Source organism: Pleurodeles waltl, chromosome 11 (assembly GCF_031143425.1).
Source record: "Pleurodeles waltl isolate 20211129_DDA chromosome 11, aPleWal1.hap1.20221129, whole genome shotgun sequence".
Classification (NCBI taxonomy): domain Eukaryota; kingdom Metazoa; phylum Chordata; class Amphibia; order Caudata; family Salamandridae; genus Pleurodeles; species Pleurodeles waltl.
Genome location: NC_090450.1, coordinates 808708089 through 808735379, shown reverse-complemented (window position 1 = coordinate 808735379; position 27291 = coordinate 808708089). Strand labels below are relative to the sequence as shown.

The 27291-nt window shown below is 45.1% G+C and overlaps 1 protein-coding gene across 2 annotated transcripts in view; it reads right to left on the bottom strand.

Annotated features, from left to right (window-relative positions):
• Positions 1-14563: 14563 nt before the first annotated feature.
• NF2 (NF2, moesin-ezrin-radixin like (MERLIN) tumor suppressor) overlaps positions 14564-27291 on the bottom strand; it is a 468843-nt gene continuing 456115 nt past the window's right edge. For both annotated transcript variants that reach the window (XM_069214589.1, XM_069214587.1), the window contains one exon: positions 14564-15586. Coding sequence is in view for 1 of the 2 variants with exons in the window: in XM_069214587.1 (XP_069070688.1) it covers positions 15536-15586 (51 nt within the window). In the remaining variant the exon portion in view is untranslated. The remainder of the gene's footprint in view (positions 15587-27291) is intronic.

Genomic DNA, 27291 nt, shown 5'->3' with positions numbered 1-27291 from the left:
AGAAAAAGTTTCAGGACTTTTTAAAGAACAGGAAAAAAAAACTTTTTGAAACTTTTTAGAAGTTTTGGAGTACTTTTCAGCACTTAGTAGAAAGTGTTAGAGGAGAAAAGCAAAACTTTTTGGTTAAGTGCACATACACTGAACTTGTTTTGTATATTATTCTCTTATGAAAAGTACACAATGACAAAGTGGTAAGTAGTTACAAGTACTTATCCCACTGCTGCACAACCAATGGAGGAGGCTGGCCTGGCTTGTAGTGGGTACCAGACATACTTACACCTTGTGCCAAGTCCAGTTATCCCTTATTAGTGTAGAAGAGGTGTTTCTAGCAGCTGAGGCTGATAGAAGGTAGCTATGGCAAAGCAGCTTAGGCTGAACTAGGAGACATGTAAAGCTCCTACTATACCACTGGTGTCATATGCACAATATCATAAGAAAACACAATACACAGAAGTGCTAAAAATAAAGGTACTTTATTTTTATGACAATATGCCAAAAGTATCTCAGTGAGTACCCTCAGTATGAGGATGAGAAATATACACAAGATATATGTACACAAACCGAAATTATGCAGGTTATAGCAAGAAAAGTAATGCAAGCAGTGTTAAGTTACAATAGATTGCAATAGGAGCACATAGGTATAGGGGCAACACAAACCATATACTCCAAAAGTGGAATGCGAACCACAAATGACCCCAAACCTATGTGAGCTTGTAGAGGGTCGCTGGGACTGTAAGAAAACAGTGAGGGTTAGAAAAAATAGCCCACCCCAAGACCCTGTAAGGAAGGTGTAAAGTGCACCTACAACCCCCAGAGAGCGCAGAAGTCGTGATAGGGGGATTCTGCAAGGAAAACAAACACCAGCAATGCAACAACAGTGGATTTCCGGACCTGAGTACGTGTAAGACAAGGGGACCAAGTCGAAGAGTCGCGACAGTGTCGAGAGTGGGCAGGAGCCCAGGAAATGCCAGCTGAGGGTGCAAAGAAGCTGCCACCGGATGGAAGAAGCTTGGTGTTTTGCAAGAACGAAGAGGACTAGGAACTTCCGCTTTGGAGGATGGATGTCCCACGTCGTGAAGAAGCTTGCAGAGGTGTTCCCACGCAGAAAGACAGCAAACAAGCCTTGCTAGCTGCAAGGGTCACGGTTAGGGTTTTTATATGCTGCTGTAGCCCAGGATGTCGCCACTTGGATGAGGAGACAGAGGGGGCGCCCAGCAAGTCAGGGAGCCCTCACAGAAGCAGGCAGCACCCGCAGAAGTACCTGAACAGGCACTTGGAAGAGGAGTGAACCGGAGTCCACGCGAAGTCACAAAAGGGAGTCCCACGACGCCGGAGGATAACTCAGAAGGTTGTGCACTGCAGGTTAGAGTGTGGGGGACCCAGGCTTGGCTGTGCACGAAGGAAATCCTGGAAGAGTGCACAGGAGCCAGAGCAGCTGAAAATCTCGCGGTACCCAGCAATGCAGTCTAGTGTGGTGAGGCAAGGACTTACCTCCACCAAACTTGGACTGAAGAGTCACTGGACTGTGGGAGTCACTTGGACAGAGTTACTGAGTTCCAGGGACCATGCTCGTCGTGCTGAGAGGGGACCCAGAGGACCGGTGATGCAGTCTTTTGTTGCCTGCGGTTGCAGGGGGAAGATTCCGTCGACCCACGGGAGATTTCTTCAGAGCTCCTGGTGCAAGAAGGAGGCAGGCTACCCCCAGAGCATGCACCACCTGGAAACAGTCGAGAAAGCCGGCAGGATGAAGCGATACAAGGTTGCTAATAGTCGTCTTGCTACTTTGTTGCGGTTTTGCAGGCGTCCTGAGCAGTCAGCGGTCAATCCTCTGGCAGAAGGTGAAGAGGGAGATGCAGAGGAAATCTGGTGAGCTCTTGCATTCGTTATCTGAAGAATTCCCCAAAACAGAGACCCTAAATAGCCACAAAAGGAGGTTTGGCTACCTAGAGAGGTAAGAGCCTATCAGAAGGAGCCTCTGACGTCATCTGCTGGCACTGGCCACTCAGAGCAGTCCAGTGTGCCACAGACACCTATGTTTCCAAGATGGCAGAGGTCTGGGACACACTGGAGGAGCTCTGGGCACCTCCCCTGGGAGGTGCAGGTCAGGGGAGTGGTCAATCCCCTTTCCTTTGTCCAGTTTCGCGCCAGAGCAGGGCTGGGGGATCCCTAAACCGGTGTAGACTGGCTTATGCAGAGATGGGCAGCATCTGTGCACATCAAAGCATTTCCAGAGGCTGGGGGAGGCTACTCCTCCCCAGCCTTCACACCTATTTCCAAAGGGAGAGGGTGGTACACCCTCTTTCAGAGGAAATCCTCTGTTCTGTCTTCCTGGGCCAGGGCTGCCTGGACCCCAGGAGGGCAGAAACCTGTCTGAGGGGTTGGCAGCAGCAGCTGCAGTGGAAACCCCGGAAAGGCAGTCTGGCAGTACCCGGGTTCTGTGCTAGAGACCCGGGGGATCATGGAATTGTCCCCTCAATGCCAGAATGGCATTGGGGTGACAATTCCATGATCTTAGACATGTTACATGGCCATGTTCGGAGTTACCATTGTGACGCTGTACATAGGTAGTGACCTATGTACATTGTGAGTGCGGGGACACCATTACACGCGTGCAAAGTCCGGGGAATTTGCCCTGAACGATGTGGGGGCACCTTGGCTAGTGCCAGGGTGCCCACACACTAAGTAACTTTGCACCCAACCTTCACCAGGTGAATGTTAAACATATAGGTGACTTATAAGTTACTTAAGTGCAGTGGTAAATGGCTGTGAAATAACGTAGACGTTATTTCACTCAGGCTGCACTGGCAGGCCTGTGTAAGAATTGTCAGATCTCCCTATGGGTGGCAAAAGAAATGCTGCAGCCCATAGGGATCTCCTGGAACCCCAATACCCTGGGTACCTCAGTACCATATACTAGGGAATTATATGGGTGTACCAGTATGCCAATGTAAATTGGTGAAATTGGTCACTAGCCTGTTAGTGACAAAATTTGGAAAGCAGAGAGAGCATAACCAATGAGGTTCTGGTTAGCAGAGCCTCAGTGAGACAGTTCGGCATCACACAGGGCACATACTTATGAGCACTGGGGCCCTGCGTGGCAGGGTCCCAGTGACACATAGACTAAAACAACATATATACAGTGAAATATGGGGGTAACATGCCAGGCAAGATGGTACTTTCTTACAGTACACTAAAGAGGCATGGGCAGCCAGAGGGGCAAGGGATTGAGCAGCTTGCTGGGGATGGTTCCCGCATCCTGTTAGGGCTCCGTGGCTCCTTCCCAGAAACAATTGAGTTGGCTGATATACTGGGTAGGGCTGGTACTGTGGACACACACAATTGCCCCTTCCATGGCCATTGTAGGGACAAAAGGACTGTTGTTGCAGCCGGGTCGAGAGTGAACGGCCCCAAGATAGAGTGGTAACCCAGTTCTTGCAAAACCGCTGGAGCCTTCTCACCAAACAAGCAGGACCCATTAAAGAGCATGTCAATCAGGGTTGACAGAACATCCCCCAAAAACCCAGTTGACTGTAACAAAGTGTGATGGGGATATTGTGAGGCCTTCTTTAGCCAGTGTTGGTTCTCCATTTTAGCTCAAGTTTTATATTTTACACTTGCATGTTTTAGTTTCCATCACATTTTAGCAATTACATTTTACACACTTTATGCTTGCATGATTTTATTCCGAGAACGCTTTGTAAATGCTGCTTGTTTTTCGTTAGCCTTTCTTGACATATAATCTGTACACACTGTTCAAGGCTAAGGACACAGTATGAGATAGCCAAGTGCTTGCGTTGCCCATTTGTAGACAGCTTCCAACATCTAGACATATCATTGCATTAGAGCTGTGCCTCCCTAACAGTGTGGCTTAGATTATATAAACATGCAGTGACTCAGAAGGAGTACATGCAACCTTGCAGACGCTAATCTTTCACCTTGCAGAGAAGAACTCCCAACTGCACTGTAGACCGGCACCCTGGTCTAGCTTTCAAAGTATGGGGGGCTGTCTTAGGCTATTCCATTATATCGGGTACAGACAGAGGGTTCACTTGCTATGCTGGCGGACTGCCGATTGAGCTAGGTAGAAACATATAGGTCTAATATCATCATGGTTGGACTATTTATTGTTTTCTCCATGTTAGTAATGCTGGTTACAATGCTTTGTTTCATCTGCCCAATTATCACAGCTCATTCTCTCTATGCAAGCATATGATTATTTCAATAAAGGTTTAAAACTATTATTCAGATCTTTCTTGTTTTTATCCTGGGCATGCATAAGTAAACAACAAAAGGGTAAGATCTGTTTCACAACTTCCTTGGAAGTCAGAGGGTCATGTTTAAGGTTGCTGTAATCCTCTATTGCCCTGAGAAGGTTGGCGGTACAGGTAAGGCACTGTGAGTGAGCTAGCTAGGAATTGGGATGGTAGTTACTGATGGTGTAAACTGACTCAGTCTCCTCGTCTTGAAGTCCTACTGCCCTAATACAGAGTCCAACCTTTTTAGTGGGAACTAAATAACATGGTGCCACCGACGTTTATAGGTTGGTACTCATTTAATGGGTCTCCTGGGTAGTTCTCTTGTGTGCCCATGGTCCCCTATTCACCTTGAAAATGGAGACATACATGGTGTGAGGGATTAAATCCTCCTTAGCATTATATTAAGCACCTATATTTATCTGTAGGTTGTTCAAGCTTGACCATTTAAAAGGAAACCCCACTGTAGTGTAGTCCCTCTCTGAATTTAATTCACTAAAATGGTAAATGTAATAAATATTCCTGCAAATTGCAGACCTCGTTTTACAGCACATTTACCAATGTTCGGGCAGCCTAATGGGGTGGAGATGTCAACTTTTTTGTTGAGGCTCACGACGCTTCTAAAACTGAAGTATTTTACTCAGGGGTTAGTTTTCCTGCAGTTGATGCTAATACAAACACATTCCACACATGCACTGAAGCTGCCTTACCAGGCCAATATGGCGCTTACAATGACTCAGAAATACCATTAACATTAATTTCAGGAACAACAATATTGGTTCCAAGAAGCTCTACTACAGGTGCTACAAAACATTAGACTGGGTCCCATCAGCAATGAGGGAACTACATTGCTAGCCCTAGCCAGCTATACAACATATCCTAAAATACAACAATTAAATATGCTCGTTTTCGCCAGCTATATAATTGTCTAGTTAGAGAACACAGACGTTTAACACAGTTTGTTATGCGTACAGTAACAACCACCCAAACGAGAGATGTGCAGCCCCAGTTTGCTTGCCTGCAAGAAGTCCTGTAGCTATCAATGTTATTATGGGTAAAATACCCACCAGACAGGAGGAAATTCATTTCTGGATTGTACAAAAAACAAACCAGCTTGAAGCAGGGTTTCCCCATATGGGACCCCAGAATAAACATAGAATTCTCATAATGTGCTTGCCACTTGGGATGGTTGCCCCATTGGAGACTGTGCCACTTGGGGTACAGTCTTTGCTGCAGTATATATTATAACACATGGTATACCATCACTTGCTGTTTTACCTGAAGTGCTAAAACAGATCCAAAATGAGTATGTGGCTGCCCTTGCCCTGGAGTTGGTGGTGAAATTAATAGGCAGCTTTGCCACCGTAGCCTCCATAATTTTAAGAAAGATTTAAGGGCAAGCAGCAGCAGCACTGGCAACTCCCTAACGCCTTGTGTAGGTCGCAGTTGCAGACAAGACGCGCAAACTGCCAAACATTATTGTTGAACTGCCTTAACATCTATAGGTTAAGATAATTTGGGGGCCAACTAAATAAAACACAGCTTAACGGTAGTCCTGACAGGGACAATACCAAGCAACCACATGAGTCTTTTAACAAATGCTGGGATAAACAACAAAATACAGAAAAAATAAAAACACATGGTGGATCTCTGCAATTGGAAACCTCCAAAAAACGTTATAATTTACATAGCCGGGATACATTAAAACAACCTCATAGGTATCAGTATACTGATACCTACACGACTCGTTCCTTTCAGAGCTCATCTGACAAATGGTCTGATAGCGGGGCGGTCACAGCGCAGACAACAAAAGTATGTGAAACAGAAAAAGGACTCACAGCACTCATCTGACATCATAAAGAAGGAAGAGAAACGTCCTCAACAAATACCCCAATTCAAAAAGAAGGTGGTTTCGGATTTTTTTTGGTTAAATATACCGCACATGTGGAGAACTCTCCTTCAGAAAACGATGTGGCAGTGACTGTGCTAGACAGCGTGCCAGAGGTCACAATAGTTCACCAGAATCTTCAAGAGTTTCTGGATGTGAAAGCAACAAATGACTTAATTTAAGTAGAAAGCCTAGATCAGTGGGCTGCCTCTCCAGACAGACTGTACAAATTACATATACAAATTGAGGGTGACATAATGTGCACTATTAAATTACTATTCTGGGGAAATGTTACACTTAGTTTTGCCATTGTCTTGCCTGAAAGAGAACGCCATCTAAGTTTCTTAGAACACTCTGTAGGAAAGTACCATCTAGCCTGGCATGTTACCCCCATATTTCACTGTATATATGTTGTTTTAGTTGTATGTGTCACTGGGACCCTGCCAGCCAGGGCCCCAGTGCCCATAAGTGTGCCCTGAATGTGTTACCTGTGTTATGACTAACTGTCTCACTGAGGCTCTGCTAATCAGAACCTCAGTGGTTATGCTCTCTCATTTCTTTCCAAATTGTCACTAACAGGCTAGTGACCAATTTACATTGGCATACTGGAACACCCTTATAATTCCCTAGTATATGGTACTGAGGTACCCAGGGTATTGGGGTTCCAGGAGATCCCTAGGGGCTGCAGCATTTCTTGTGCCACCCATAGGGAGATCTGACAATTCTTACACAGGCCTGCCAGTGCAGCCTGAGTGAAATAACGCCCACGTTATTTCACAGCCATTTACCACTGCACTTAAGTAACTTATAAGTCACCTATATGTCTAACCTTTACCTGGCAAAGGTTGGGTGCTAAGTTACTTAGTGTGTGGGCACCCTGGCACTAGCCAAGGTGCTCCCACATTGTTCAGGGCAAATTCCCCGGACTTTGTGAGTGCGGGGACACCATTACACGCGTGCACTACACATAGGTCACTACCTATGTGTAGCTTCACAATGGTAACTCCGAACATGGCCATGTAACCTGTCTAAGATCATGGAATTGCCCCCTCCAATGCCATCCTGGTATTGGGGAGACAATCCCATGATTCCCCGGGTCTCTAGCACAGACCCGGGTACTGCCAAACTGCCTTTTCAGGGGTTTCACTGCAGCTGCTGCCAACCCCTCAGACAGGTTTCTGCCCTCCTGGGGTCCAGCCAGGCTTGGCCCAGGAAGGCAGAACAAAGGACTTCCTCAGAGAGAGGGTGTTACACCCTCTCCCTTTGGAAAAAGGTGTTAAGGCAGGGGAGGAGTAGCCTCCCCCAGCCTCTGGAAATGCTTTCATGGGCACAGATGGTGCCCATTTCTGCATAAGCCAGTCTACACCGGTTCAGGGATCCCCCAGCCCTGCTCTGGTGCGAAACTGGACAAAGGAAAGGGGAGTGACCACTCCCCTGACCTGCACCTCCCCTGGGAGGTGCCCAGAGCTCCTCCAGTGTGCTCCAGACCTCTGCCATCTTGGAAACAGAGGTGCTGCTGGCACACTGGACTGCTCTGAGTGGCCAGGGCCAGCAGGTGACGTCAGAGACTCCTTCTGATAGGCTCCTCCAGGTGTTGCTAGCCTATCCTCTCTCCTAGGTAGCCAAACCTCCTTTTCTGGCTATTTAGGGTCTCTGCTTTGGGGAATTCCTTAGATAACGAATGCAAGAGCTCATCAGAGTTCCTCTGCATCTCTCTCTTCACCTTCTGCCAAGGAATCGACTGCTGACCGCGCTGGAAGCCTGCAAAACTGCAACAAAGTAGCAAAGACGACTACTGGGACCTTGTAACGCTGATCCTGCCGCCTTCTCGACTGTTTTCCTGGTGGTGCATGCTGTGGGGGTAGTCTGCCTCCTCTCTGCACTAGAAGCTCCGAAGAAATCTCCAGTGGGTCGACTGAATCTTCCCCCTGCAACCGCAGGCACCAAAGAACTGCATCACCGGTCCTCTGGGTCTCCTCTCAGCATGACAAGCGAGGTCCCTTGAACTCAGCAACTCTGTCCAAGAGACTCCCACAGTCCAGTGACTCTTCAGTCCAAGTTTGGTGGAGGTAAGTCCTTGCCTCCCCACGCTAGACTGCATTGCTGGGAACCACGTGTTTTGCAGCTACTCCAGCTCCTGTGCACTCTTCCAGGATTTCCTTTGTGCACAGCCAAGCCTGGGTCCCCGGCACTCTAACCTGCAGTGCACGACCTCCTGAGTTGTCCTCCGGCGTTGTGGGACCCTCTTTCGTGACTTCGGGTGAGCTCCGGTTCACTCCACTTCGTAGTGCCTGTTCCGGCACTTCTGTGGGTGCTACTTGCTTCTGAGTGGGCTCCTTGTCTTGCTGGGCGCCCCCTCTGTCTCCTCACGCAATTGGCAACATCCTGGTCCCTCCTGGGCCACAGCAGCATCCAAAAACCCTAGCCGGGACCCTTGCAGCTAGCAAGGCTTGTTTGCGGTCTTTCTGCACGGAAACACTTCTGCACGACTCTTCACGACGTGGGACATCCATCCTCCAAAGGGGACGTTTCTAGCCCTTGTCGTTCTTGCAGAATCCACAGCGTCTACCATCCGGTGGCAGCTTCTTTGCACCCACAGCTGGCATTTCCTGGGCATCTGCCCACTCTCGACTTGATCGTGACTCTTGGACTTGGTCCCCTTGTTCCACAGGTACTCTCGTCCGGAAATCCATCGTTGTTGCATTGCTGGTGTTGTTTCTTGCAGAATTCCCCTATCACGACTTCTGTGCTCTTTGGGGAACTTAGGTGCACTTTGCACCCACTTTTCAGGGTCTTGGGGTGGGCTATTTTTCTAACCCTCACTGTTTTCTTACAGTCCCAGCGACCCTCTACGAGCTCACATAGGTTTGGGGTCCATTCGTGGTTTGCATTCCACTTCTAGAGTATATGGTTTGTGTTGCCCCTATCCCTATGTGCTCCCATTGCATTCTATTGTGACTATACATTGTTTGCACTGTTTTCTATTGCTATTACTGCATATTTTGGTATTGTGTACATATATCTTGTGTATATTTGCTATCCTCATACTCAGGGTGTACCTTTATTTTTAGTATATCTGTGTATTGTGTTTTCTTATGATATTGTGCATATGACACTAGTGGTACTGTAGGAGCTTCACCTGTCTCCTAGTTCAGCCTAAGCTGCTCTGCTAAGCTACCTTTTCTATCAGCCTAAGCTGCTAGACACCCCTCTACACTAATAAGGGATACCTGGGCCTGGTGCTAGTCCAGCCTCCTACACACTCCCAAAAGGAGAAGATGTAATAATTATGTCTTTCTCTCCTTGTTCCTGAAGAGGTTAGGCAAGTGTATGCCGCAGAATGGGCTCTTGCACAAACCCCAGCAGTATACCACAGCCTTGTAGGCTGGGGCAAGGGTTTGCTTTATCACATTATACCCATAAGGTCCAGCCCACAAATGCAACCAAAGTACCCAATTAAACATGAAGCCAAAGCTCCAGTGAAGGAGATCCTCTCAAAACTAAAGTAACAGGGAGTAATAGAACCCTGCATATCTCCTATGAATAAACCTTTATTACCGGTAGCTAAACCTGATCACTCCTATCACATCGTCTTAGATGACAGACTCTTAAACAGTCATAACACATATTTGCAATTCAAAACTCATACAGTATGACATTAAGGAACAATATTGTCCATAAAAAGTACAAAAAACCCTGGATATTTCCAACAGGTTTTTCTGTGAAAATACAGTGCTTGAAAGCAGAGATTTGACTGCCTTTGTACTCAGATCCCAAAGCCAATTTTGCCGGCTCCCTCTGGGTATATGAATAGTCCTGAACTGTTTGATGCCCATGTAACATCAATATTGCAGGATATTAATGCAGGAGCACTATCCTGTGTTGATGATGAGATATCTCACAGATGATGACAAACACACATTTAGCCAGGATAGATCGCATTGTTTCGGGATTTGCTAAACATGATACAACTGTAATTTTAAGAAAACAAATTACTTTTCTTAGTGTCCTAATTTTAGGATACGAGTTATCAAATGAGAAATGTGTTTATTACCACCAGCAAATACCATGTAAAAAAATTGCATTCCTTATTAGGATTTTTCAGTTATGGCAGAACATACATACCAGATTATGAGCAACACATAAAACTATTGTATGATTTCATTTGTTCAGATTTTTCCAGTACACACTGGACATCAGAACATACAAAGATTCTCGGATCACTACAAAATGACAAGCTAGCATCTAAACACTAATTGACATGTATATAAAACAAATTTGGTAATACGTATAATTCCGGGTTCCAATGGCTTTGGCATATGTCACATTCAACGAGAGTGACACAGTGCCCATAGCATAAAGATAGCATTTATAATCTAATGCTGAAATGTGTTTTGCAACCACTAAGAAAATGCTGACTACATTTCAGATGGCTGTCATGAAGGAAAGACCGCTGGCTCAAGGGAAAAGCATAGTTGTTGTTACTCTCATCCCAGCCCTAGAGGCTGTCACAAAAGCCAGCATTCCAAACGTAAAAACCTTACATCCTATATTGAAAAATAGGCCACATCCCTGACAGCTACTGATGTAGGCTGTCTTTGACCCCACACTGCAGACTCAAAAACATCTCCAATATGAACAAGAATAACCCATACCCCACTAACATATTGCCTCTTGAACAGTATAAACATTTAATATATACTGATGGTTCAGTACAGCCTGCTACTGGCATTAAACTTCAGTACTCCACAGATTGTGCCACAGTACATGATGTAATGAAGGATGAAAAATCCCTTCCTCAAAAAACTTATGCAGTCCTTATCGGTTTGCACTACACAACTGGCTGAATTGAAAGCCTTGATTATGGCACTAGAAAATATGGATCCTGAATTCCCTACTCTTATAGTGTGATATTAGTATAACTGTATCTAGTCTTTTAATGAAAATGTACATTACTGGCACCTAAATGGATTCAGTGACTCAAAATGCAACACTATAAAGCATAAATTGTTTGGGAAAGGTGGTACAGCTCAAAGTTGGTTTGCCACAGGCTCAAACAGTTTATACATTGAGTCAACAATGTGTTGGAATATACTTTGTTGGGAATTCACTGGCTGATGAAGCAGCCAAATCTTCAGTTAAGAATGCAAAAGTAGCTGTGATTACTTGTTCTCATACGAGGATAGATGATCCTATGCTATGTGCTATGGCACCTCATTACCTAATAAGTATCCAACAAAACACTCCACTTAAGTGCCCAAAACATTCCTTTTCCTACCATCCCTGATATAGGTAATGTAGTGATACCTCATGAAAACCTCAGGCTAGAGTTGTAGCTGCTCACTAGGTCACAGCATCTGCCCATGATGTTGTGGCAGCCACAATTTCTTTACTACAGAGAGGCTATTGGTGGCAAGGTCTCTACAAACAGCCAAAACAATATGTCCTTAGTTGTGACATTTACCAACAAATAAAAAGCTCCACCAACGCATGCCCACTGCAGACACCCCTCCTAGTTTCAAATAAACTGCTTCAGTGCATATATATATACACCACTGTGGTCCCCTAAATTCAGATGGTGCATTCAAGTACATTCTACTTGCTGTAGACTCTTGCTCCAGATTTTTATGGGTGGGGCCACAGTGATCGGCTTACGCTTGCACTGTTATTAAAGATTTGCAATTCTTCATCAGGACATATGCAGAAGCTGCATTCCATTCAGACCAGGGCTCTACTTTCGCTTCTAAGGCTTACAGGGATATTATGTGGATGTTTGGACTAGGTGTACATTATTCCTCACCATGTCATCCTGAGGGAAATTAGATTGTGGGGAGGACGAGTTGAGACTTAACCTAATACTCTAGCTGTTAAGGATTGCTTTCAGGTTGTAGCTGGATCTATCACGTTATTGAGGCCAGAGAGCATTAAAAAATCTGCTGAGAGGATCCTTGGGTGGCCAGACAACCTATGAGGTCCTTTTTGGCATCCAGATATATATATTCTAGATCTCAACAGTCCTCGCACAGTGACAGCAGAAACACCTTTTCACATGGATAAACATTTTGCTGTCTTGCATAAACGTTGAATGTGGGTAGATTAATTCCAATGTTGTGTTTTATTGTTTTACTTTCAGCCCTTAAGAAATTGTGTCATTCATCACGAAACACTTTTTGGCTGGCTGGAGTTTTCTTCTGATGTAGTGTTCAAATGATTTGTATGGACTCCTTTACATATGATATTTTGTCCATAAAATGGTAGAAGATTTCAATTGTTGGGAAACCTAATTCTGGAATTACTGCTATTTAGGCTGCTCGTAATCTTGATAATGTATGTGATGACCTATCCGAGAACAAACTGGTATTCTGTTGTGAATCATGAGAATAAATTTGACAGTCCATCAGAGTAACGGTGTTCATGTGCTCCCTATGAAACCTTGAAGATTTTGCTGAGAAAGGAAGGCTGGGTCCCCTGGAGTGGGATAGCGCCATTGGGCAATCATGCAGGGCACAGGAGTACCTGTGCAAACTTTTACCCAGGCCCCCAGGAGAGTGACAGTGAGTCTTCATTAAAAGGCAGCAATGGTTCTGGGGCACCTGCCCCTACTTAAACACCTTGTTCAAAACATTCAACTTGACCTCAACAGCGCAAATCTGAAGGTCAAGGACATCAGCAGCAGTGCGCAACACTGTGACGAAGGCTGCACCTTCCTCTGAAGCCTGACAGAGGGGAAAGCTTGCCAGTGTCCAGGGAACTGTTTAGTCCACTGGCATCTCCCAGCTCCTCATACCAGTTTTCCTTATCAGAAGGTCTCCATCAGGGACCCATACACTCCTCCTCACAGGGTGACTCTAAGGGAGGAAAGGCCAAGGGTTGGTATGGCCTGGACAGCACCTGGCTCAGTGTTGAGGAGCCCCAGGTTGATCTCAGGTTTGACAATGGGCTTGTCGTCAAGCAGCATCAACAGTGTCATGGTAGGTGGCAGATGCAATGGAGCAAAGGTAGGTGGCGGTACCTAAGGCGGCATCGTCCCGAATCCAGCAACAGATATTGAAGGCCCACCTGGCGTCAAGGGTGAACCCACTGTCGTTGACTCAGTCGGGGCACCTCTTGGCTTTGTAGGGCCTGAAGGCACGCCAGAGGGAGTCATGGTCTCAAAGATGGCATACATGGTGTTGCAAAACACCCATAACTGGGCGTACGGAGCCCTGAGACCAGGAAACTTCGGATAGTAGAGGGTGGATCCTCATGCTGGCTCTGAGTGGAGTGCAGGAGCAGGGCCTAGAATTATGAGGTTGAACAGGTGAAGTCACAAAATGCTTCAACTTCTTTTTGTGCTTCTTGGACTTACCCAACTTTGATGAGAAGGTCTTGGATCTTGAAGAAGACGATCTGCAGGAACAACTCATGGACCAGCCTTGAGAACGCCCACAGGAACGAGATCTTGACCAAGAACGAACCAGAGCATTCTTTTACCTTGCCGCCAGGCACTTCATTGCCCGCTTGTGAATCTCTTTTGGGTACATAGACTTGCACTAAATACAGGCCTTGGGGCTAATGCTCTGACCCAGGCGCCAGAGGCAAACCCGGTGGGATCTAACACCAACATCTGATGGTGACAATCCCCACAAGGCTTGAAACTAAAAGGTTTCACAGGGGACATGTCCCCAACACACAAGGAGTAAGGTCAAAAATAGAATACCCAACAAAACGTTGCTCAAAAAGTGGGCAAGGTAGCTCTCTAGATTGATGCTTTTGGCCTGGCAAGAAACTGATGTCTACGTGCTAGAGTGGCACTTATGAAGACACAGCGATATCACTTCCAACGCAGATGGCACTTACATGGAGCTGATCGATGCATCTACAGGCTGGCAGAGGTACTGCTCAAGATTTTCCAGATCCACTCGGACGCGTGGGGAATATTCTAAGGTGAGGAATTTGCAGTTAGAAGTCTCCCATCAGATAGTACTTTTTTTCTGCACATCAGATTCAACTCAAGTGCTCAAACATTTGTGACAAGTGCTTTGTTTGGAGCTGCCAAGAAAAGGAATCAGATCTATATATTGTGATAAGGATGTCAACCTTCGGTTCTCTTCCCAGATAACCAAACTGTTCAGTAAGGTATGTGTTGATTGGAAAGCCTTGTGCCCATGCTTAAGAGAGAAATGCAAGCACAGACCCACACTTACAAAACATTTAAGACGATAACATAGTCATTAGCACAGGATGCTACCATAATTCCCAATCCGTTTTTCCACATTTCCTGTATGCAGGCTCCAGACTTGTCATTTAAATATTTCTAGGGAATACATCCTTATTTGACCGCGAGAAATGGTTGCATCCTGCATGTAGTTACATTATTTTACTTGCTCACCATCAGAAAAACACAAAAGGGGCAATCCATCAGTCACAAAATCTACATCAGTGGCATTTTTCTCTTTTTAATTAAAAAAAAACAAAAAAACATTAAAAAGATGCTCATTCGAACACTATAACAATTTGCATCAAAATAGTAATGGCCACATGGATTTCCAAGTGTCTGACCCAATCTGGATACTTTCTGGAATCTGAATTTCAGACATACATATTCAGTTTCAGAGGTACACGTGTATGTGCGGCATATACTTGCACACATTTAAAAAAACACTCTTGCAAGACAAAATGGCTCTAAGGCTCAACCTGGTTCACGAGTCTGACTCTGCAGCCCATTCTGTCCATGCCATGGCATGGTGGGCAGGCTGCATTAAAAAGATATAGCAACAGTCGCACCCATACGTGCCTTTTTAATCCTTAGAGCTCACCTCGCAGGGTGGGTGAAGGCAAGCAGGTGTTGGGAATAGGAGGAGAACATGCAGAGTTGGAGGGTGCATGGGTATAGAAATGGCATTATATAGGACCATTAACATTTACCTTTAAATATAGTCAACTAATGCAGACATATTTGCTGCATCCATTCTGTTACTGGAGGTATGTCAATGACGGTGTTCTCTTTCAGAGGATCAATGTTAAAGGTGGTACTTTACACTCCACTTACCACCCTCCTAATAGGTAATATGGCATCATTCAAGCATAACATAAGCAACACTGGACAGTCCGGCTAAGAGGACCTGAGAAAAGAAAGAAGGAAAGCAGCACACCATCTCAAAGCAATAAGGTCTGCAAGAAATAATATCTTCGGAAGCAAGGAGGGGCAACTTAAGCTGCACTTGATAGGGAGTAAACCATGAAAACGGTTTCTGAAGACAATGCTGTCCAGCCGGATTCTCCAAGCAGTAGGTCCACAATAGTAGCTGTGGAAGGGAGGCTTGTGTCTGCATGCTTTTGTGAGTCTTTGATGAGTTGCTCGTGGCAGGAGAGCCTTTGTAGTGTTGCAAACAGGAAGGCCTGCATCCTTTTCCTATAGCTCCTCAAAATACGCCACTCGGGACTTGGTGCTTTGTAGGGTGAGCTGGAAAAAAGCAGAAAAAGAAATCTGATCAGGCCGAGAGGCGTGCTGTGCAGGTAGGCAAAGTAATGAACCAAGTACGGAGGGAGGGGAGCCTAAGGAGCAGGGTTTATGAGGAGGATACCTGGTTAAGTAGGATACGTTTAGGTCCAAGGAACAAAGGGCCAAATGTCCGTAGATGCAATTTTGCATTTTCTAAATAGTGACTTCATAGAAATGGCCATTTAGGGAGTGCAAAACGCTATGTACCAAGATACCGATTTCCTAATAGAGATTCTTACAAAGTAGGAATTGCTTTTAGGAAATCTCAAATAAGGAATCCCATGCCATTTGTGACAATGGGATGGTTTTGCATTTCCCAAATAACTATTTCCTATTAGGAAATCTCTATTTGGAAAATGCAGAACCAAGGATGGCTATGGGCAAAAGGCTGCCCGAAAAGCACCCCAAAAATATTGGGGCACATGTAGAGCACGCACACAGATGCCCAGAGGGCATGTGTGTGCTCTATTGCTCTTTAAAAAAAAAACATTTTCGGGTGCTTTTTTTAAAATGTATTTTTATTTATAATTGCCTATGATTACCATTGACTTGAAGTTTATGGTAATTGCATTTCTTAGATGCTGATTTTGCATTTAGGAAATGCTTTATACACGTGCCATGAAATCGCAAATTGGAAATTCCTATTTTCAATTTCCTATTTAGGGAATCGCAAAATGTGATCTCTACAGGGTACAAATTGCATTTTGCGATTTCCCTAATGGCCTCTGTACATAGGAAAAGGCTGTTCTGCATTTCTTAACGGGTCAAAATTGCTATTCGGCCTGTTAAGAAATGCAAAAGGCCTTTGAACATCTGTCCCAAGGCGGGGGATTGGGAGAGGTTAAGCCATGGAAATAAGAATATTCAGTACGTAGGGGATAATTTACTAAGGAGATATAAGGCAATCATTTGGAAACAGGATGCAGCTCTGAAACAAACCACCCAGTCAACAGAACAGGTTAATCTAACACAATGTATCTTTAAATAAATTATAGAATGCAACCCCCCACATTATAAGCCATCCACCAACAAGCCCTTTAGTCTGATATTTCTGTCCCTGTAGTAGCCACATCAATATACCATAACGCACTGCATCTGCTTGACACACTCCATGAACTCCCAGACAATGCATGAAACGCTCACACACTCTCTCATCTAGCCCTGCTGTACTACTCTGCCCTTTACTCGAAGTGCTTGGTAGTTTCCCTTTCTCCCTGATGCTGCCCCTCCTTCTGTGCACTGCTGGCACTTTCATTTCACCTAGTAGCCTCATACTCTGAATAGATCTCTGTAGCTGCTTAACACTTTCCCTATATCCATAAGTACCAGCAACTTTTGCGGTCACACCAACCAGCACCATTGTCACCCACACATGCCTCCAAGGGCATAACAACAGAGATTCAGGAGACTCAAGTGATGACAATGTGCCATATGAATGACAAACTAACAATTATCACTCTGTAACATTCAATGTACCTCAACAAACTCAAAACACCACACATACCGTAAGAATTCAATGCAAATCCAGCAGTATGACGGCTACTTACCAACCCAAAAATAAGTTTAGATTGAAAAAGTACTGCCCTTCCATTTTCTACTTTCAATTGGGACCCCAGCCAGAACTATAAGGAACATTCATAGGCCGCTGCAATTAAGAATGAAATCTTACATTCTACCAAACCTCCAATAATGATTCAGTGGGGGTCCCCAGGTTCCAGTAATGATAAAGTGGGGGTCCAGAGAAGTCAAAAGGTTGAGAACCACTGCAGTACAGCTTCGGTGCCCAAACGTTAGACAATGGGGATCTGTCTGGTTACAAAGAGGATGCAGGTTAGGACTGGGGATCCAGCTAGGATGAGCCACTAAGTGGCTCGATTCTTGCGATGCTAGGAGATGTAAGGACACCAGTGGTCCTCTTCTCCTCAGTCTTGGGTGCCTGGGTGCAGAGGGTTCTTGGACCGTCAGGTGTCTGTCAACGGTGGCAGTTGCAGTGAAGGGGGCGGGCACAGAACATAAACAGATTGCAGGCGTGGACTGGGGGACCAGCCCGGATGAACCAAAAAGTAGGTTCAAGTCTCGCAGGCCTGGGGGATGCAGACATCAGTGGTCTTCTTTTCCTTGGTCTGGGTGTAGAGGTGCAGGGTTGCCATCACTGGAGGCGGTCCCGGTTGAGGGGAGCCTGCACAAAGATGCTGCAGGCATCGGTGTGGAGGTTGCAGTGGGGAAACCCACTATGAACTTTGTCTCTCGAGCGGATGGTGACCACGATTGAACCATTGGCCCAATTCTACTTGAGGGCATGGGTGCATTAGTGCTGTCCAGTGTCAGGTTTTGGAGGTCCGGAGTCCTCTTCAGCGGTTCTTAGGTGCCTGCAAAGGTGTAGGGAAGTTGGTCCACTGGAGTTCCTTGTGCTGGGGTGAAGGCTGTAAGTCTTCCTAGGACACAGGTAATGGTAGGTTTTACAGGTGGCACCTCTAAGTTGCCCTCCTGGTGCAAGTATTAATAAATCCATCACTGGCATCAGTGAGGGTTTATTATGAGATGTTTAAAACCTAACATCCCTATCTTCAGTGAAGACATCATGTAGCTAGGGAATTGACCAGTATCCAGCACATGCAGTTAAACTGGCTTCCCAGGTCACTCACTATGTCTAAGAATTGACAGACATAGCAGGGGAATATATGTTCTTGCATATATGTCCTCACTTGTAATATAATGCACCCTATCTCCTGTAGGGGTGACTTACATATACTGCATGCAGTGTTTAGGGGACATGGCACACAGGCTAAATGCCATATCTTGTTTTCACTTTTAGCTCCACTAAGACAGGCAGCCTGCAATGGCATTCTCAATGTGCTAGGTAAGGGGCCCCGGAGGGTGGCACAATACATGTTGCAGCCCTTTGGGACCCTCTTTGATACTCATGCCCTAGGTACATGGGGCACCATTTACTAGGGACTTATTGGGGGTGGGAGTGACGACAAAGGTGTTGTCAATTGGGAAACAATTGCACAGTTTTAGGGTACGAGATCTGGTACTGGGGACCTGATTAGCAGTAACCCAGTTCACTGCCAGTCAAAATTGCATCAGGCAAAACGTGGGGGTGACCATGTCAAAAGAGGGCATTTTCCCACGTTCTTGCAACTGGAAGAGGTCCTAAAACTGAAGAACCAGCTTTCTTGCTTCTGAAAATTAGAGCTGGTTTTGGTTCTCCAATCAGTACTAGGCCTCTCTTTGCTAAACATTGTGACGGTTTCAAGGGGCAAAGAAGGTCCAAGATTTTCCTAATGAGCAGGATCCAGACACTACATCTTGCAATTTGTCACCATAGGCAAAAAGAAGAGAAGGTGGAGGCAACAGTCACAGTTCCTGGACCAAACTATGTTGGGACCTACACTAAATTCAGGCCTCCATAAAATATCCCAATTACAGGGGTAATGATCCAATAGCAGCTAGTGAATGGCAGTTCGAGAACACTGCATAAGAAAACAACAAAATACAGTTGGGCACTCACCCACTCATTCATGTTGCAAAATTCTAGCCCGCATGGACCAAAAAAAAAAAGCTGAAAATATGGTTGATGTATGCATAGATAGCAAATGAGGAAACGCAAGAGACTGTTAGAGGGGAGCACAGCACCCCTCCCTCAATATTTGAGCTTTCAGTTACACGTTCAGACACCGGTACTGTGTCCGTTCTCTGGGAGGGAGGAACAGGACCCAGGTATACGATGTGGCCGTCTGCGGATTCAGAGACCAGGCACACTGATTCAGAAAATGTATGTCACATGAGCAAGCAGTCGGGCAGAAACACGCCGGTGAACGTAGCTAGACTAATAATACACAACTGGCCAGAAACGTGCAGATTAACAGTCTCTCATCCGCACATGCATACGTACACAAGCAGAGACGCGAGTACGAATAAAAGAAAAAAACTTAGCAGCAGTGCTTGAAATGGAAAAAATAAAGTGCAGGTACTCTGTGCCAGAGTACCTGCTTGTTTCTGAGGAGTGCCGGTACTCTCTAATTAAACGTATTACGGTTTTCTTGAGATGTGCCGGTACTCCCCCTCTCAAAATAAAAAAAGTGCCGGTACTCAGTACCGGCCCATTTAAAGCACTGCTTACCAGGAATATGCTAGCGGCTCAGAGTGCTAAGCGCAGCCATAGTTTAAAAGTAAAAACATGTCGAGGTGTCCTACCAGCCGTGAAAGACACTCATGTACGTTAAACTCGGGAGCTGCGCCCGGCTTCTGTGTATGGAACTAACAGGGGCAGATCCTCCATTAGGGCGGACAAGCGTCCTGTGGGACCTCTGGCGACTTGATTCAGGCAAGTCATTCCTCTCGCGGGCGGGGACATGACCAGGCCCCTGTACGACAGGCTGTGTTGGAGAGCGGGGGGAGGGAGTCTGGCATTACGCTAGTATTCATGCCCCGATTCTCTCTTGTCCAGCTGCCCCTCACATCGGATTAGAGTGATGTGTGAATGAACGCGGCTCCGTCCTCTCTCCTCAGAGATGTGTGCTTTCTATTTTAGGCGGGGATTCTACCGCGCGGAACGGTTGGAAGATACTTCTCTGGCGCGCACAGTTTATTTCAAGTTATTTTTTAAGGCACTGGGTAAATAGCAAATATCGTGCATCTGGGGGTGGAAGCTCCCTCAAGCCACCAGGCATCAACTGTCTGTCGTGGCTGCATTTCGAGAGCCCTCCTTACAGACCTCATGCTCCGGGGAGATGCTCGGGCAGAGGGCCCACGCGGCACTGCATGTCAGCCAGGGAGCGCACAGACCCACTAACCATAGATTTACGGCTCTGTGATACGCCCTCCGCCTCATCAGCCTTATCTTACCATTCTAAACAACTCCCGCGGGTGTTTCTATACCAGGGCCGGGTCTAGGATTTCTGAGGCTCCGTTCGGAAAACGGATGTGGGAAGCTCCTCTGTTTTGCACACGTGACATATTTTGGGCTGTTTGCATCTCAACAGAGGACCCTGATTCCGAAGCGGCTTCTTGCGAACCTCTCCATTGCTGCAGCCCCTCCACCTCAGCCCATATACAAGCACCTCTTTTACTGCTCGTGAAGGGCTGAAGGTACGAGAGCTGCTTATCATCAGAAAGCATTTAAACAACTAGGGCACCGAACTGCATAGCGGCGGGCGTCCCGGCGTGGCTCTACATGGGCCGCGTGGTCGGAGCCCTGATTGCAGGGTAGACCTGCAGAATGTGTATCCTTGCAACAGGCAGCACAGGAGAAGGCCCCATCCCGTTGACACAACAGCCACGAGCCACCATGCTCTCAATTAAACGAGTAGGGGGAACAAGGCACCGGTGAGCCATTGACTGGCTGTGGCGTACTGGCGCGGGGGCCTCATGCTGGTGGGCTGTGTGCAGGGCCCTTGGCACCTGCCCATGCTGAGCATCGGCCCTGTTCCATACTGCGCTCCGAGACTAACAGTCCGCTCTGCTGTATCGTTCTCCATTGCCAGCAGTGCACCGCTGCCTAAGGTCGGCCCTCCTGCACTAGTCAATACAGGTAGCATTCCTACACACCACGCAGCTCCCCTCTGCCCACGCTTCAAAACTAGTCTCCACAGTTGATGCTCCTCACCAGCAAGCTCTCCTGCACTACTGCCCAGTGGTGTAACAAAAATGACGGACACTCCATGCAGAATGTGACAAGGGGCCCTCGAGTCTTGCATTACTCCCAGATGTTCACAGGCCCTGAGTTGAAGGGGGAGGGCGTAAAGTTTGAGGCCCCTTGAGAGGTCGGGGCCTCCATCACACTCCTGCTACTAGCCAGCTCCCCTAAGGCAAGCATTTTGCAACTGTTTCATACAGATGGCGATCCTGCACCACCATCTACAACCAGCCACACTGCCCCCCCCCCCTACAGCCAGCAATCCTGCACCGCTGACTACGACCTCCACTTCTGCACCACTGCCTACAGCTAGCTCTACTGAACCTCCTCTACAGCAACCAATCTGACACTGTTCCCCACCAGCTAGCGCTCTACACGCACGCCTTTACCACACGTCCATTAGCACACATATGCCTTTAACATGCACATTTTACCACGCATATCTTACCGAAAATATAAGTATATCGCAGGTAAGTGAAAAACCTTGGTATGTGTTTATATATATATATCACCTAGCAACAGTTGTCACCAGGTAGTTATAGCTAGGACCATGCTTCCATAGAAAAAGCTTTTTTTGACTTGCCTACATATTTGGCACAGTTTGATGAATCTTCACGAAATGTTCCTAAAAAAGTGGCACAGTGATTCTTGTTGCGCAGGGGAAGTTTCGGGGTGATCCATCAATAGGGGGCAAAATAAAAGGGGGGCATAAAAAAACATTGCGTTTCCCATGTTAATTCCCATAGGACCTGTCTACAGCCTGAACCGCTGGACGGAATTACACCAACTTTAGCAGACAGCTAGCTGCCAAGACGTAGATTTTGTTTTTTTCTGTTATTTGGTGTAAATCCATTCAGTAGTTTAGGAGATACTTAAGGGCAAATCCATTTTTATATCTCTGACTGAGAATAATTAGCGAAAAAATGTGTGAATACACGTACGAAAAGAAGCATTGCAATTGGCTGACGTCAACCTGACTACGAAGATGCGACCACTATTTTATTTCACAGGACACGGTCCCGGGGGTGAAAATTCAAAATGAAAGTGGCATAAGAGGTCAGAGTAAAGGTACCCTGACCCCAGGGGTGTGATATTAGTGTGTTTTAGGGCCAAATTGTAAGTTTAACATAATTTTGCTTCATTGTGCGCTATATTTGCGAAAATTGTGAATTTCCATCAGTTATTCGCAAAATATTCACGATTATGGAAAAAGTTTAAAGAAAAACCACAGACTCTCTCATACACTAAATCATTCACTCACACTTGCACTCAGAGGCTCCAATGCCCACTCACACACACACTCAGACACTAATGCACCCACTCACACTTTCACTGACTGAGACAGGCCCTGTGGCCAACCTGCGCTGCGTACGGCCAAAGACCATGTGTGACACAGGGTTAGGTGGTTATAAGGGCTTGGTTGCAAGGCCAGGCCTTGTGACCAACTCCCTCTGCACACGTCCGAAGGCCATGCGTGGTGTGAGTTGGTATAACGTATAGTAATTTAAATTACTTTATGTTAGAAAACCATAGAAATTCACTGAAAAAACAAAGGTTACAGGGACGTTATAGTTAGGTCCTGGATTTACTCGTACAAAACCACAGAAATTCAGCAGTTATACTTAAGAGTTCTTTCATGTAACTATAACCGCGCTGTAAGATAACTAAACCTCGCGCCTTCGCCATGCACAGCTAATTACTCCACATATCATGTCATTGATGAGATCTTGTAGGGCATCTTTGATATCGATAACATTATTGAGAAGAAAACTGTGCATGGCAAGGGCGCGAGTTATAGTTACTTGAAAACACTCTATTCTATTAAGTGCTGAATTTCTATGGTTTTGTACAAGTAAATTCAGAACCGAACTATAACTTCCCTGTAACCTTTGCTTTTTTCTATGAATATATATATATATATATATATATATATATATATATATATATATATATATATATATATATTTAAACCTTATCAATTCCATCCCCTTAACGTAACCACCCCTAAACCTAAAATATACCCTTGCCACCCAAATACCCTTACATCACCCCAAAAACACCCTTGCCACCCAAGTACCCTCACCGACCCTAAAAACACTCTTGCCATCCAAATACCTTCACCCACCATAAACCTCAAACACCCTTGCCACCCAAATACCCTTACCCACCATAAACCCTAAAATACCCTTGCCATCCAAATGACCCCAGCCTAAAAACACCCTTGCCACCCAAATACCCTCACCAACCATAAACCCTAAAAATACCCTTGCAACTCCAAATATCCTCACCCACCTTAAATCCTAAAAACACCCTTGCCACCCAAATATACCAAACTACCCAATAAACATATCAACATTGGCAACACTCTGGGAGTGTGTGACACTTTGTTCTCAGAAATGGATATTACGGGACACGTCACTCGCTGTTCTTGGAGTGCGCAGCTTTGGTGGAATAAAAAAAAGTACAAGTTGTTTTTCTTCGAAGAAGTCTTTTTTGAGTCACATGATCGAGTGACTCCTCCTCTTCGGTTCCATCGTGCATGGGCATCAACTATTGTTAGATTTTATTCCCGCAGAGGGTAAAGGAAGGAGTGATGGAGTATATAGATATAAAGTAAGAGATGTCCATGCAAATGTAAATGTATATACAAATATGTTAACTTAAACAACTACAGGCTTCCGGGGAGGAGGGAGGATGCATGTGAATCTACAGCAGAACTTGCCACAAACAGATGTACACTGGGTAAGTGACATTTTCCGTTCAATGGCATGTGTAGCTGCAGATACACATGCTGTGCATAGACTACAAAGCAGTTTGTCCTCCCAAAAAAATAGCGGTGGCTAGCTTGTAGGAGTTGAAGTTGTTTGAAATAATGTTCTTAGAACAGCTTGACCTACTGTGGCTTGTTGTTGTGATAATACGTCTACACAGTACTGTTTAGTGAATATATGTGGTGTTGACCATGTAGCTGCTTTACATATTTCAGCCATTGGTATATTCCCTAAAAATGCCATTGTTGCACCTTTCTTTCATGTAGAATGTGCTTTGGGAGTAACAAAAGCTGTCTTTTTGCTTTGATATAACATGTTTGGATGCACCTTACAATCCATCATGCTAAACCTTGTTTTGATAGAGGATTGCCTGTATGTGGTTTTTGGAAAGCTACAAATAGTTGTTTAGTCTTTCTAAATGGTTTAGTTCCGTCTATATAGTGCATTAAAGCTCTTTGATGTGTAATGTATGTAGAGCTCTTTCTGCTACAGAATCTGGCTGTGGAAAGAAGACTGACAGTTCCACTGTTTGATTAATATGAAATGGTGATATAACTTTTGGTAGAAATTTTGGATTTGTTCTTAGTACAACTTTATGTTTGTGTACTTGGAAGAAAGGTTCCTCAAGAGTAAAGGCTTGGATTTCACTTAGTCTTCTTAAAGAAGTAACTGCCACTAGGAAGGCAACTTTCCATGTTAGAAATTGAATTTGACACAAGTGCATTGGCTCAAATGGTGGTCCCATAAGTCTTGTAAGCACTATATTTAGATTCCAAGATGGAACAGGTAGTGTTCTGGGTGGAATGATGCGTTTCAAGCCTTCCATGAAAGCTTTAATGACAGGAACTCTAAATAAAGAGCTATGTTGTATATTTTCTAAATATGCAGACATTATGTGCAGTAAGATGTATTTTTATTGAAGAAAATGCTAAATTTGATTTTTGTAATTGAAGTAAATAACATACAATATCTTGTATGGATGCTGTAACAGGGTCTATATTTTTGATTGACAGTAATATACAAATCTTTTCCATAACACTGCCTAGTAGTGGGTTTTCTTGTTTGTTTAATAACTTCCATACATTCTGACGGGAGTTGTAAATCTCCAACTCTATGACTTCAGGACCCAAACTGCTAGATTGAGTGCTTTGGGATTCGGATGTTTGATTTGACCTCTGTTTTGCGTCAACAGATCTGGTCTGCATCGGAGTTTGGAATGTGGTACTACTGATAGATCTATTAATGTTGTGTACCACGGATGACGTGCCCATGTTGGTGCTATGAGTATCATGTTGAGTGAAGTTTGACGCTATTTGTTGACTAGAAATAGTAGGAGTTGGAGAGGGGGGCAAAGCGGACGCAAATATCCCTGACCAATTGATCCATAGAGCATTGCCCTTGGATAGGGGATGTGGGTGTCTGGATGCAAAGTTTTGGCATTTTGTGTTTTCGCTTGGTGCAAACAGGTCTATGTTTGGCGTTCCCCAGTTTTGAAAGTACTTTTGAAGTACTTGAGGATGAATCTCCCATTCGTGAGTTTGTTGGTGATTTCTGCTGAGGATATCTGCCAACTGATTGTCTACCCTGGGATGGACTGTGCTAATAGATGAATTTGGTTGTGGATTGCCCATTTCCAAATTTTTTGGGCTAGAAGGGACAGTTGGGATGAATGTGTCCCTCCCTGTTTGTTGAGAATACATGGTTGTCAAGTTATCTGTTTTGATAAGAACAATCTTCTGTGTAAGAAGAGGTTGAAAAGCTTTGAGTGCTAGAAAGACAGCTAATAACTGCAAGTGGTTTATGTGTAGCTGCTTCTGTTTGACATCCCATTGTCCTTGAATGTTGTGATTGTTTAGGTGAGCTACCCAACCAATCATTGATGCATCTGTTGTAATTATGGTATGAGGCACAGGGTCTTGAAATGACCGCCCCTTGATTAGATTGGTAGAATTCCACCACTGAAGGGACATATATGTTTGGCAGTCTATCCACACTAGATCTTGGAGCTGACCGTGTGCCTGTGACCATTGTTGTGCAAGGCAGTGTTGTAAGGGCCGCATGTTTAGTCTTGCGTGTGGAACAATTGCAATACACAATGCCATCATTCCTAGAATTTTCATGACAAATCTTACAGTGTATTGTTGATTTGGTTGTACTTGTGGAATTAGATTTTGGAAAGCCTGTATCCTTTGTGTATTTGGATATGCTAGAGCTTGTTGAGTATTCAGTATTGCACCTAAATACGGCTGTATTTGTGCTGGTTGAAGGTGTGATTTTTGGTAGCTTATTGAGAAACCTAGTGTGTGTAGTATTACATAATGTGTATGATTTTGGCATTGTGTACGACTGCTTGATTTTATTAGCCAATCGTATAGATATGGAAAGACATGTATATGTTGTCTTCTAAGGTAGGCTGCCACTACTGCCAAGCACTTTGTGAATACCCTTGGCACTGTTGTTATTCCAAAGGGTAACACTCTGAATTGGTAGTGTTTTCCCTCAATGACAAACGTGAGGTATTTGTTGTGGACAGGATGGATGGGTATGTGAAAATGCACATCCCTGAGGTCTAAGGCTGTCATGAAATCCTGTCTTTGTAGTAGTGGGTTGACATCCTGTAAAGTTACCATGTGAAAATGTTCTGACAGAATGTAAAGATTGAGGGGTCTGAGGTCTAAAATTGGCCTGATGGTGCCATCTTTTTTGGGAATTAGAAAGTGTAGTGAATAAACTCCTGCTCCTATCTGAGACTGTGGAACTAACTCTATTGCTTGTTTGAGTAGTAGAGATTTGACCTCTTCTTGTAACAGAATTGTGTGCTCTGTGGTTAGCTTGTGAAACCTAGGTGGAATAGTTGGAGGGGTGTTTTATCAATTCTAGGCAATAACCATTGCGGATAATTAATAGCACCCAGTTGTCTGTGGTAATATTTTGCCAATGTGTGTGGAACTGCTGTAGTGTTCCCCCCCCACAGGAGAGGTGTGGAGTGGAAGGGAGTGAGGGAAGTCACTGTTTTGGGTGTGTTGCAGGCTGCTTAGAGGTCTGGAATTTTCCTCTATTTCTGGAATATTGTCCTCTATATGTGCCTCTAAATCCACCTCGTTGGAACTGTGTTTAGTAGGGTGGTTTTGTTTGGGAGGTTGATGTCTCTGAGAGCTGTGGTCTGAAACCACCTCGTAATTGAGGTTTATGAAATGACCCTCTATATGGTGTAGAATAGAGTGCACCCATTGCTTTAGCTGTGTCAGAGTATT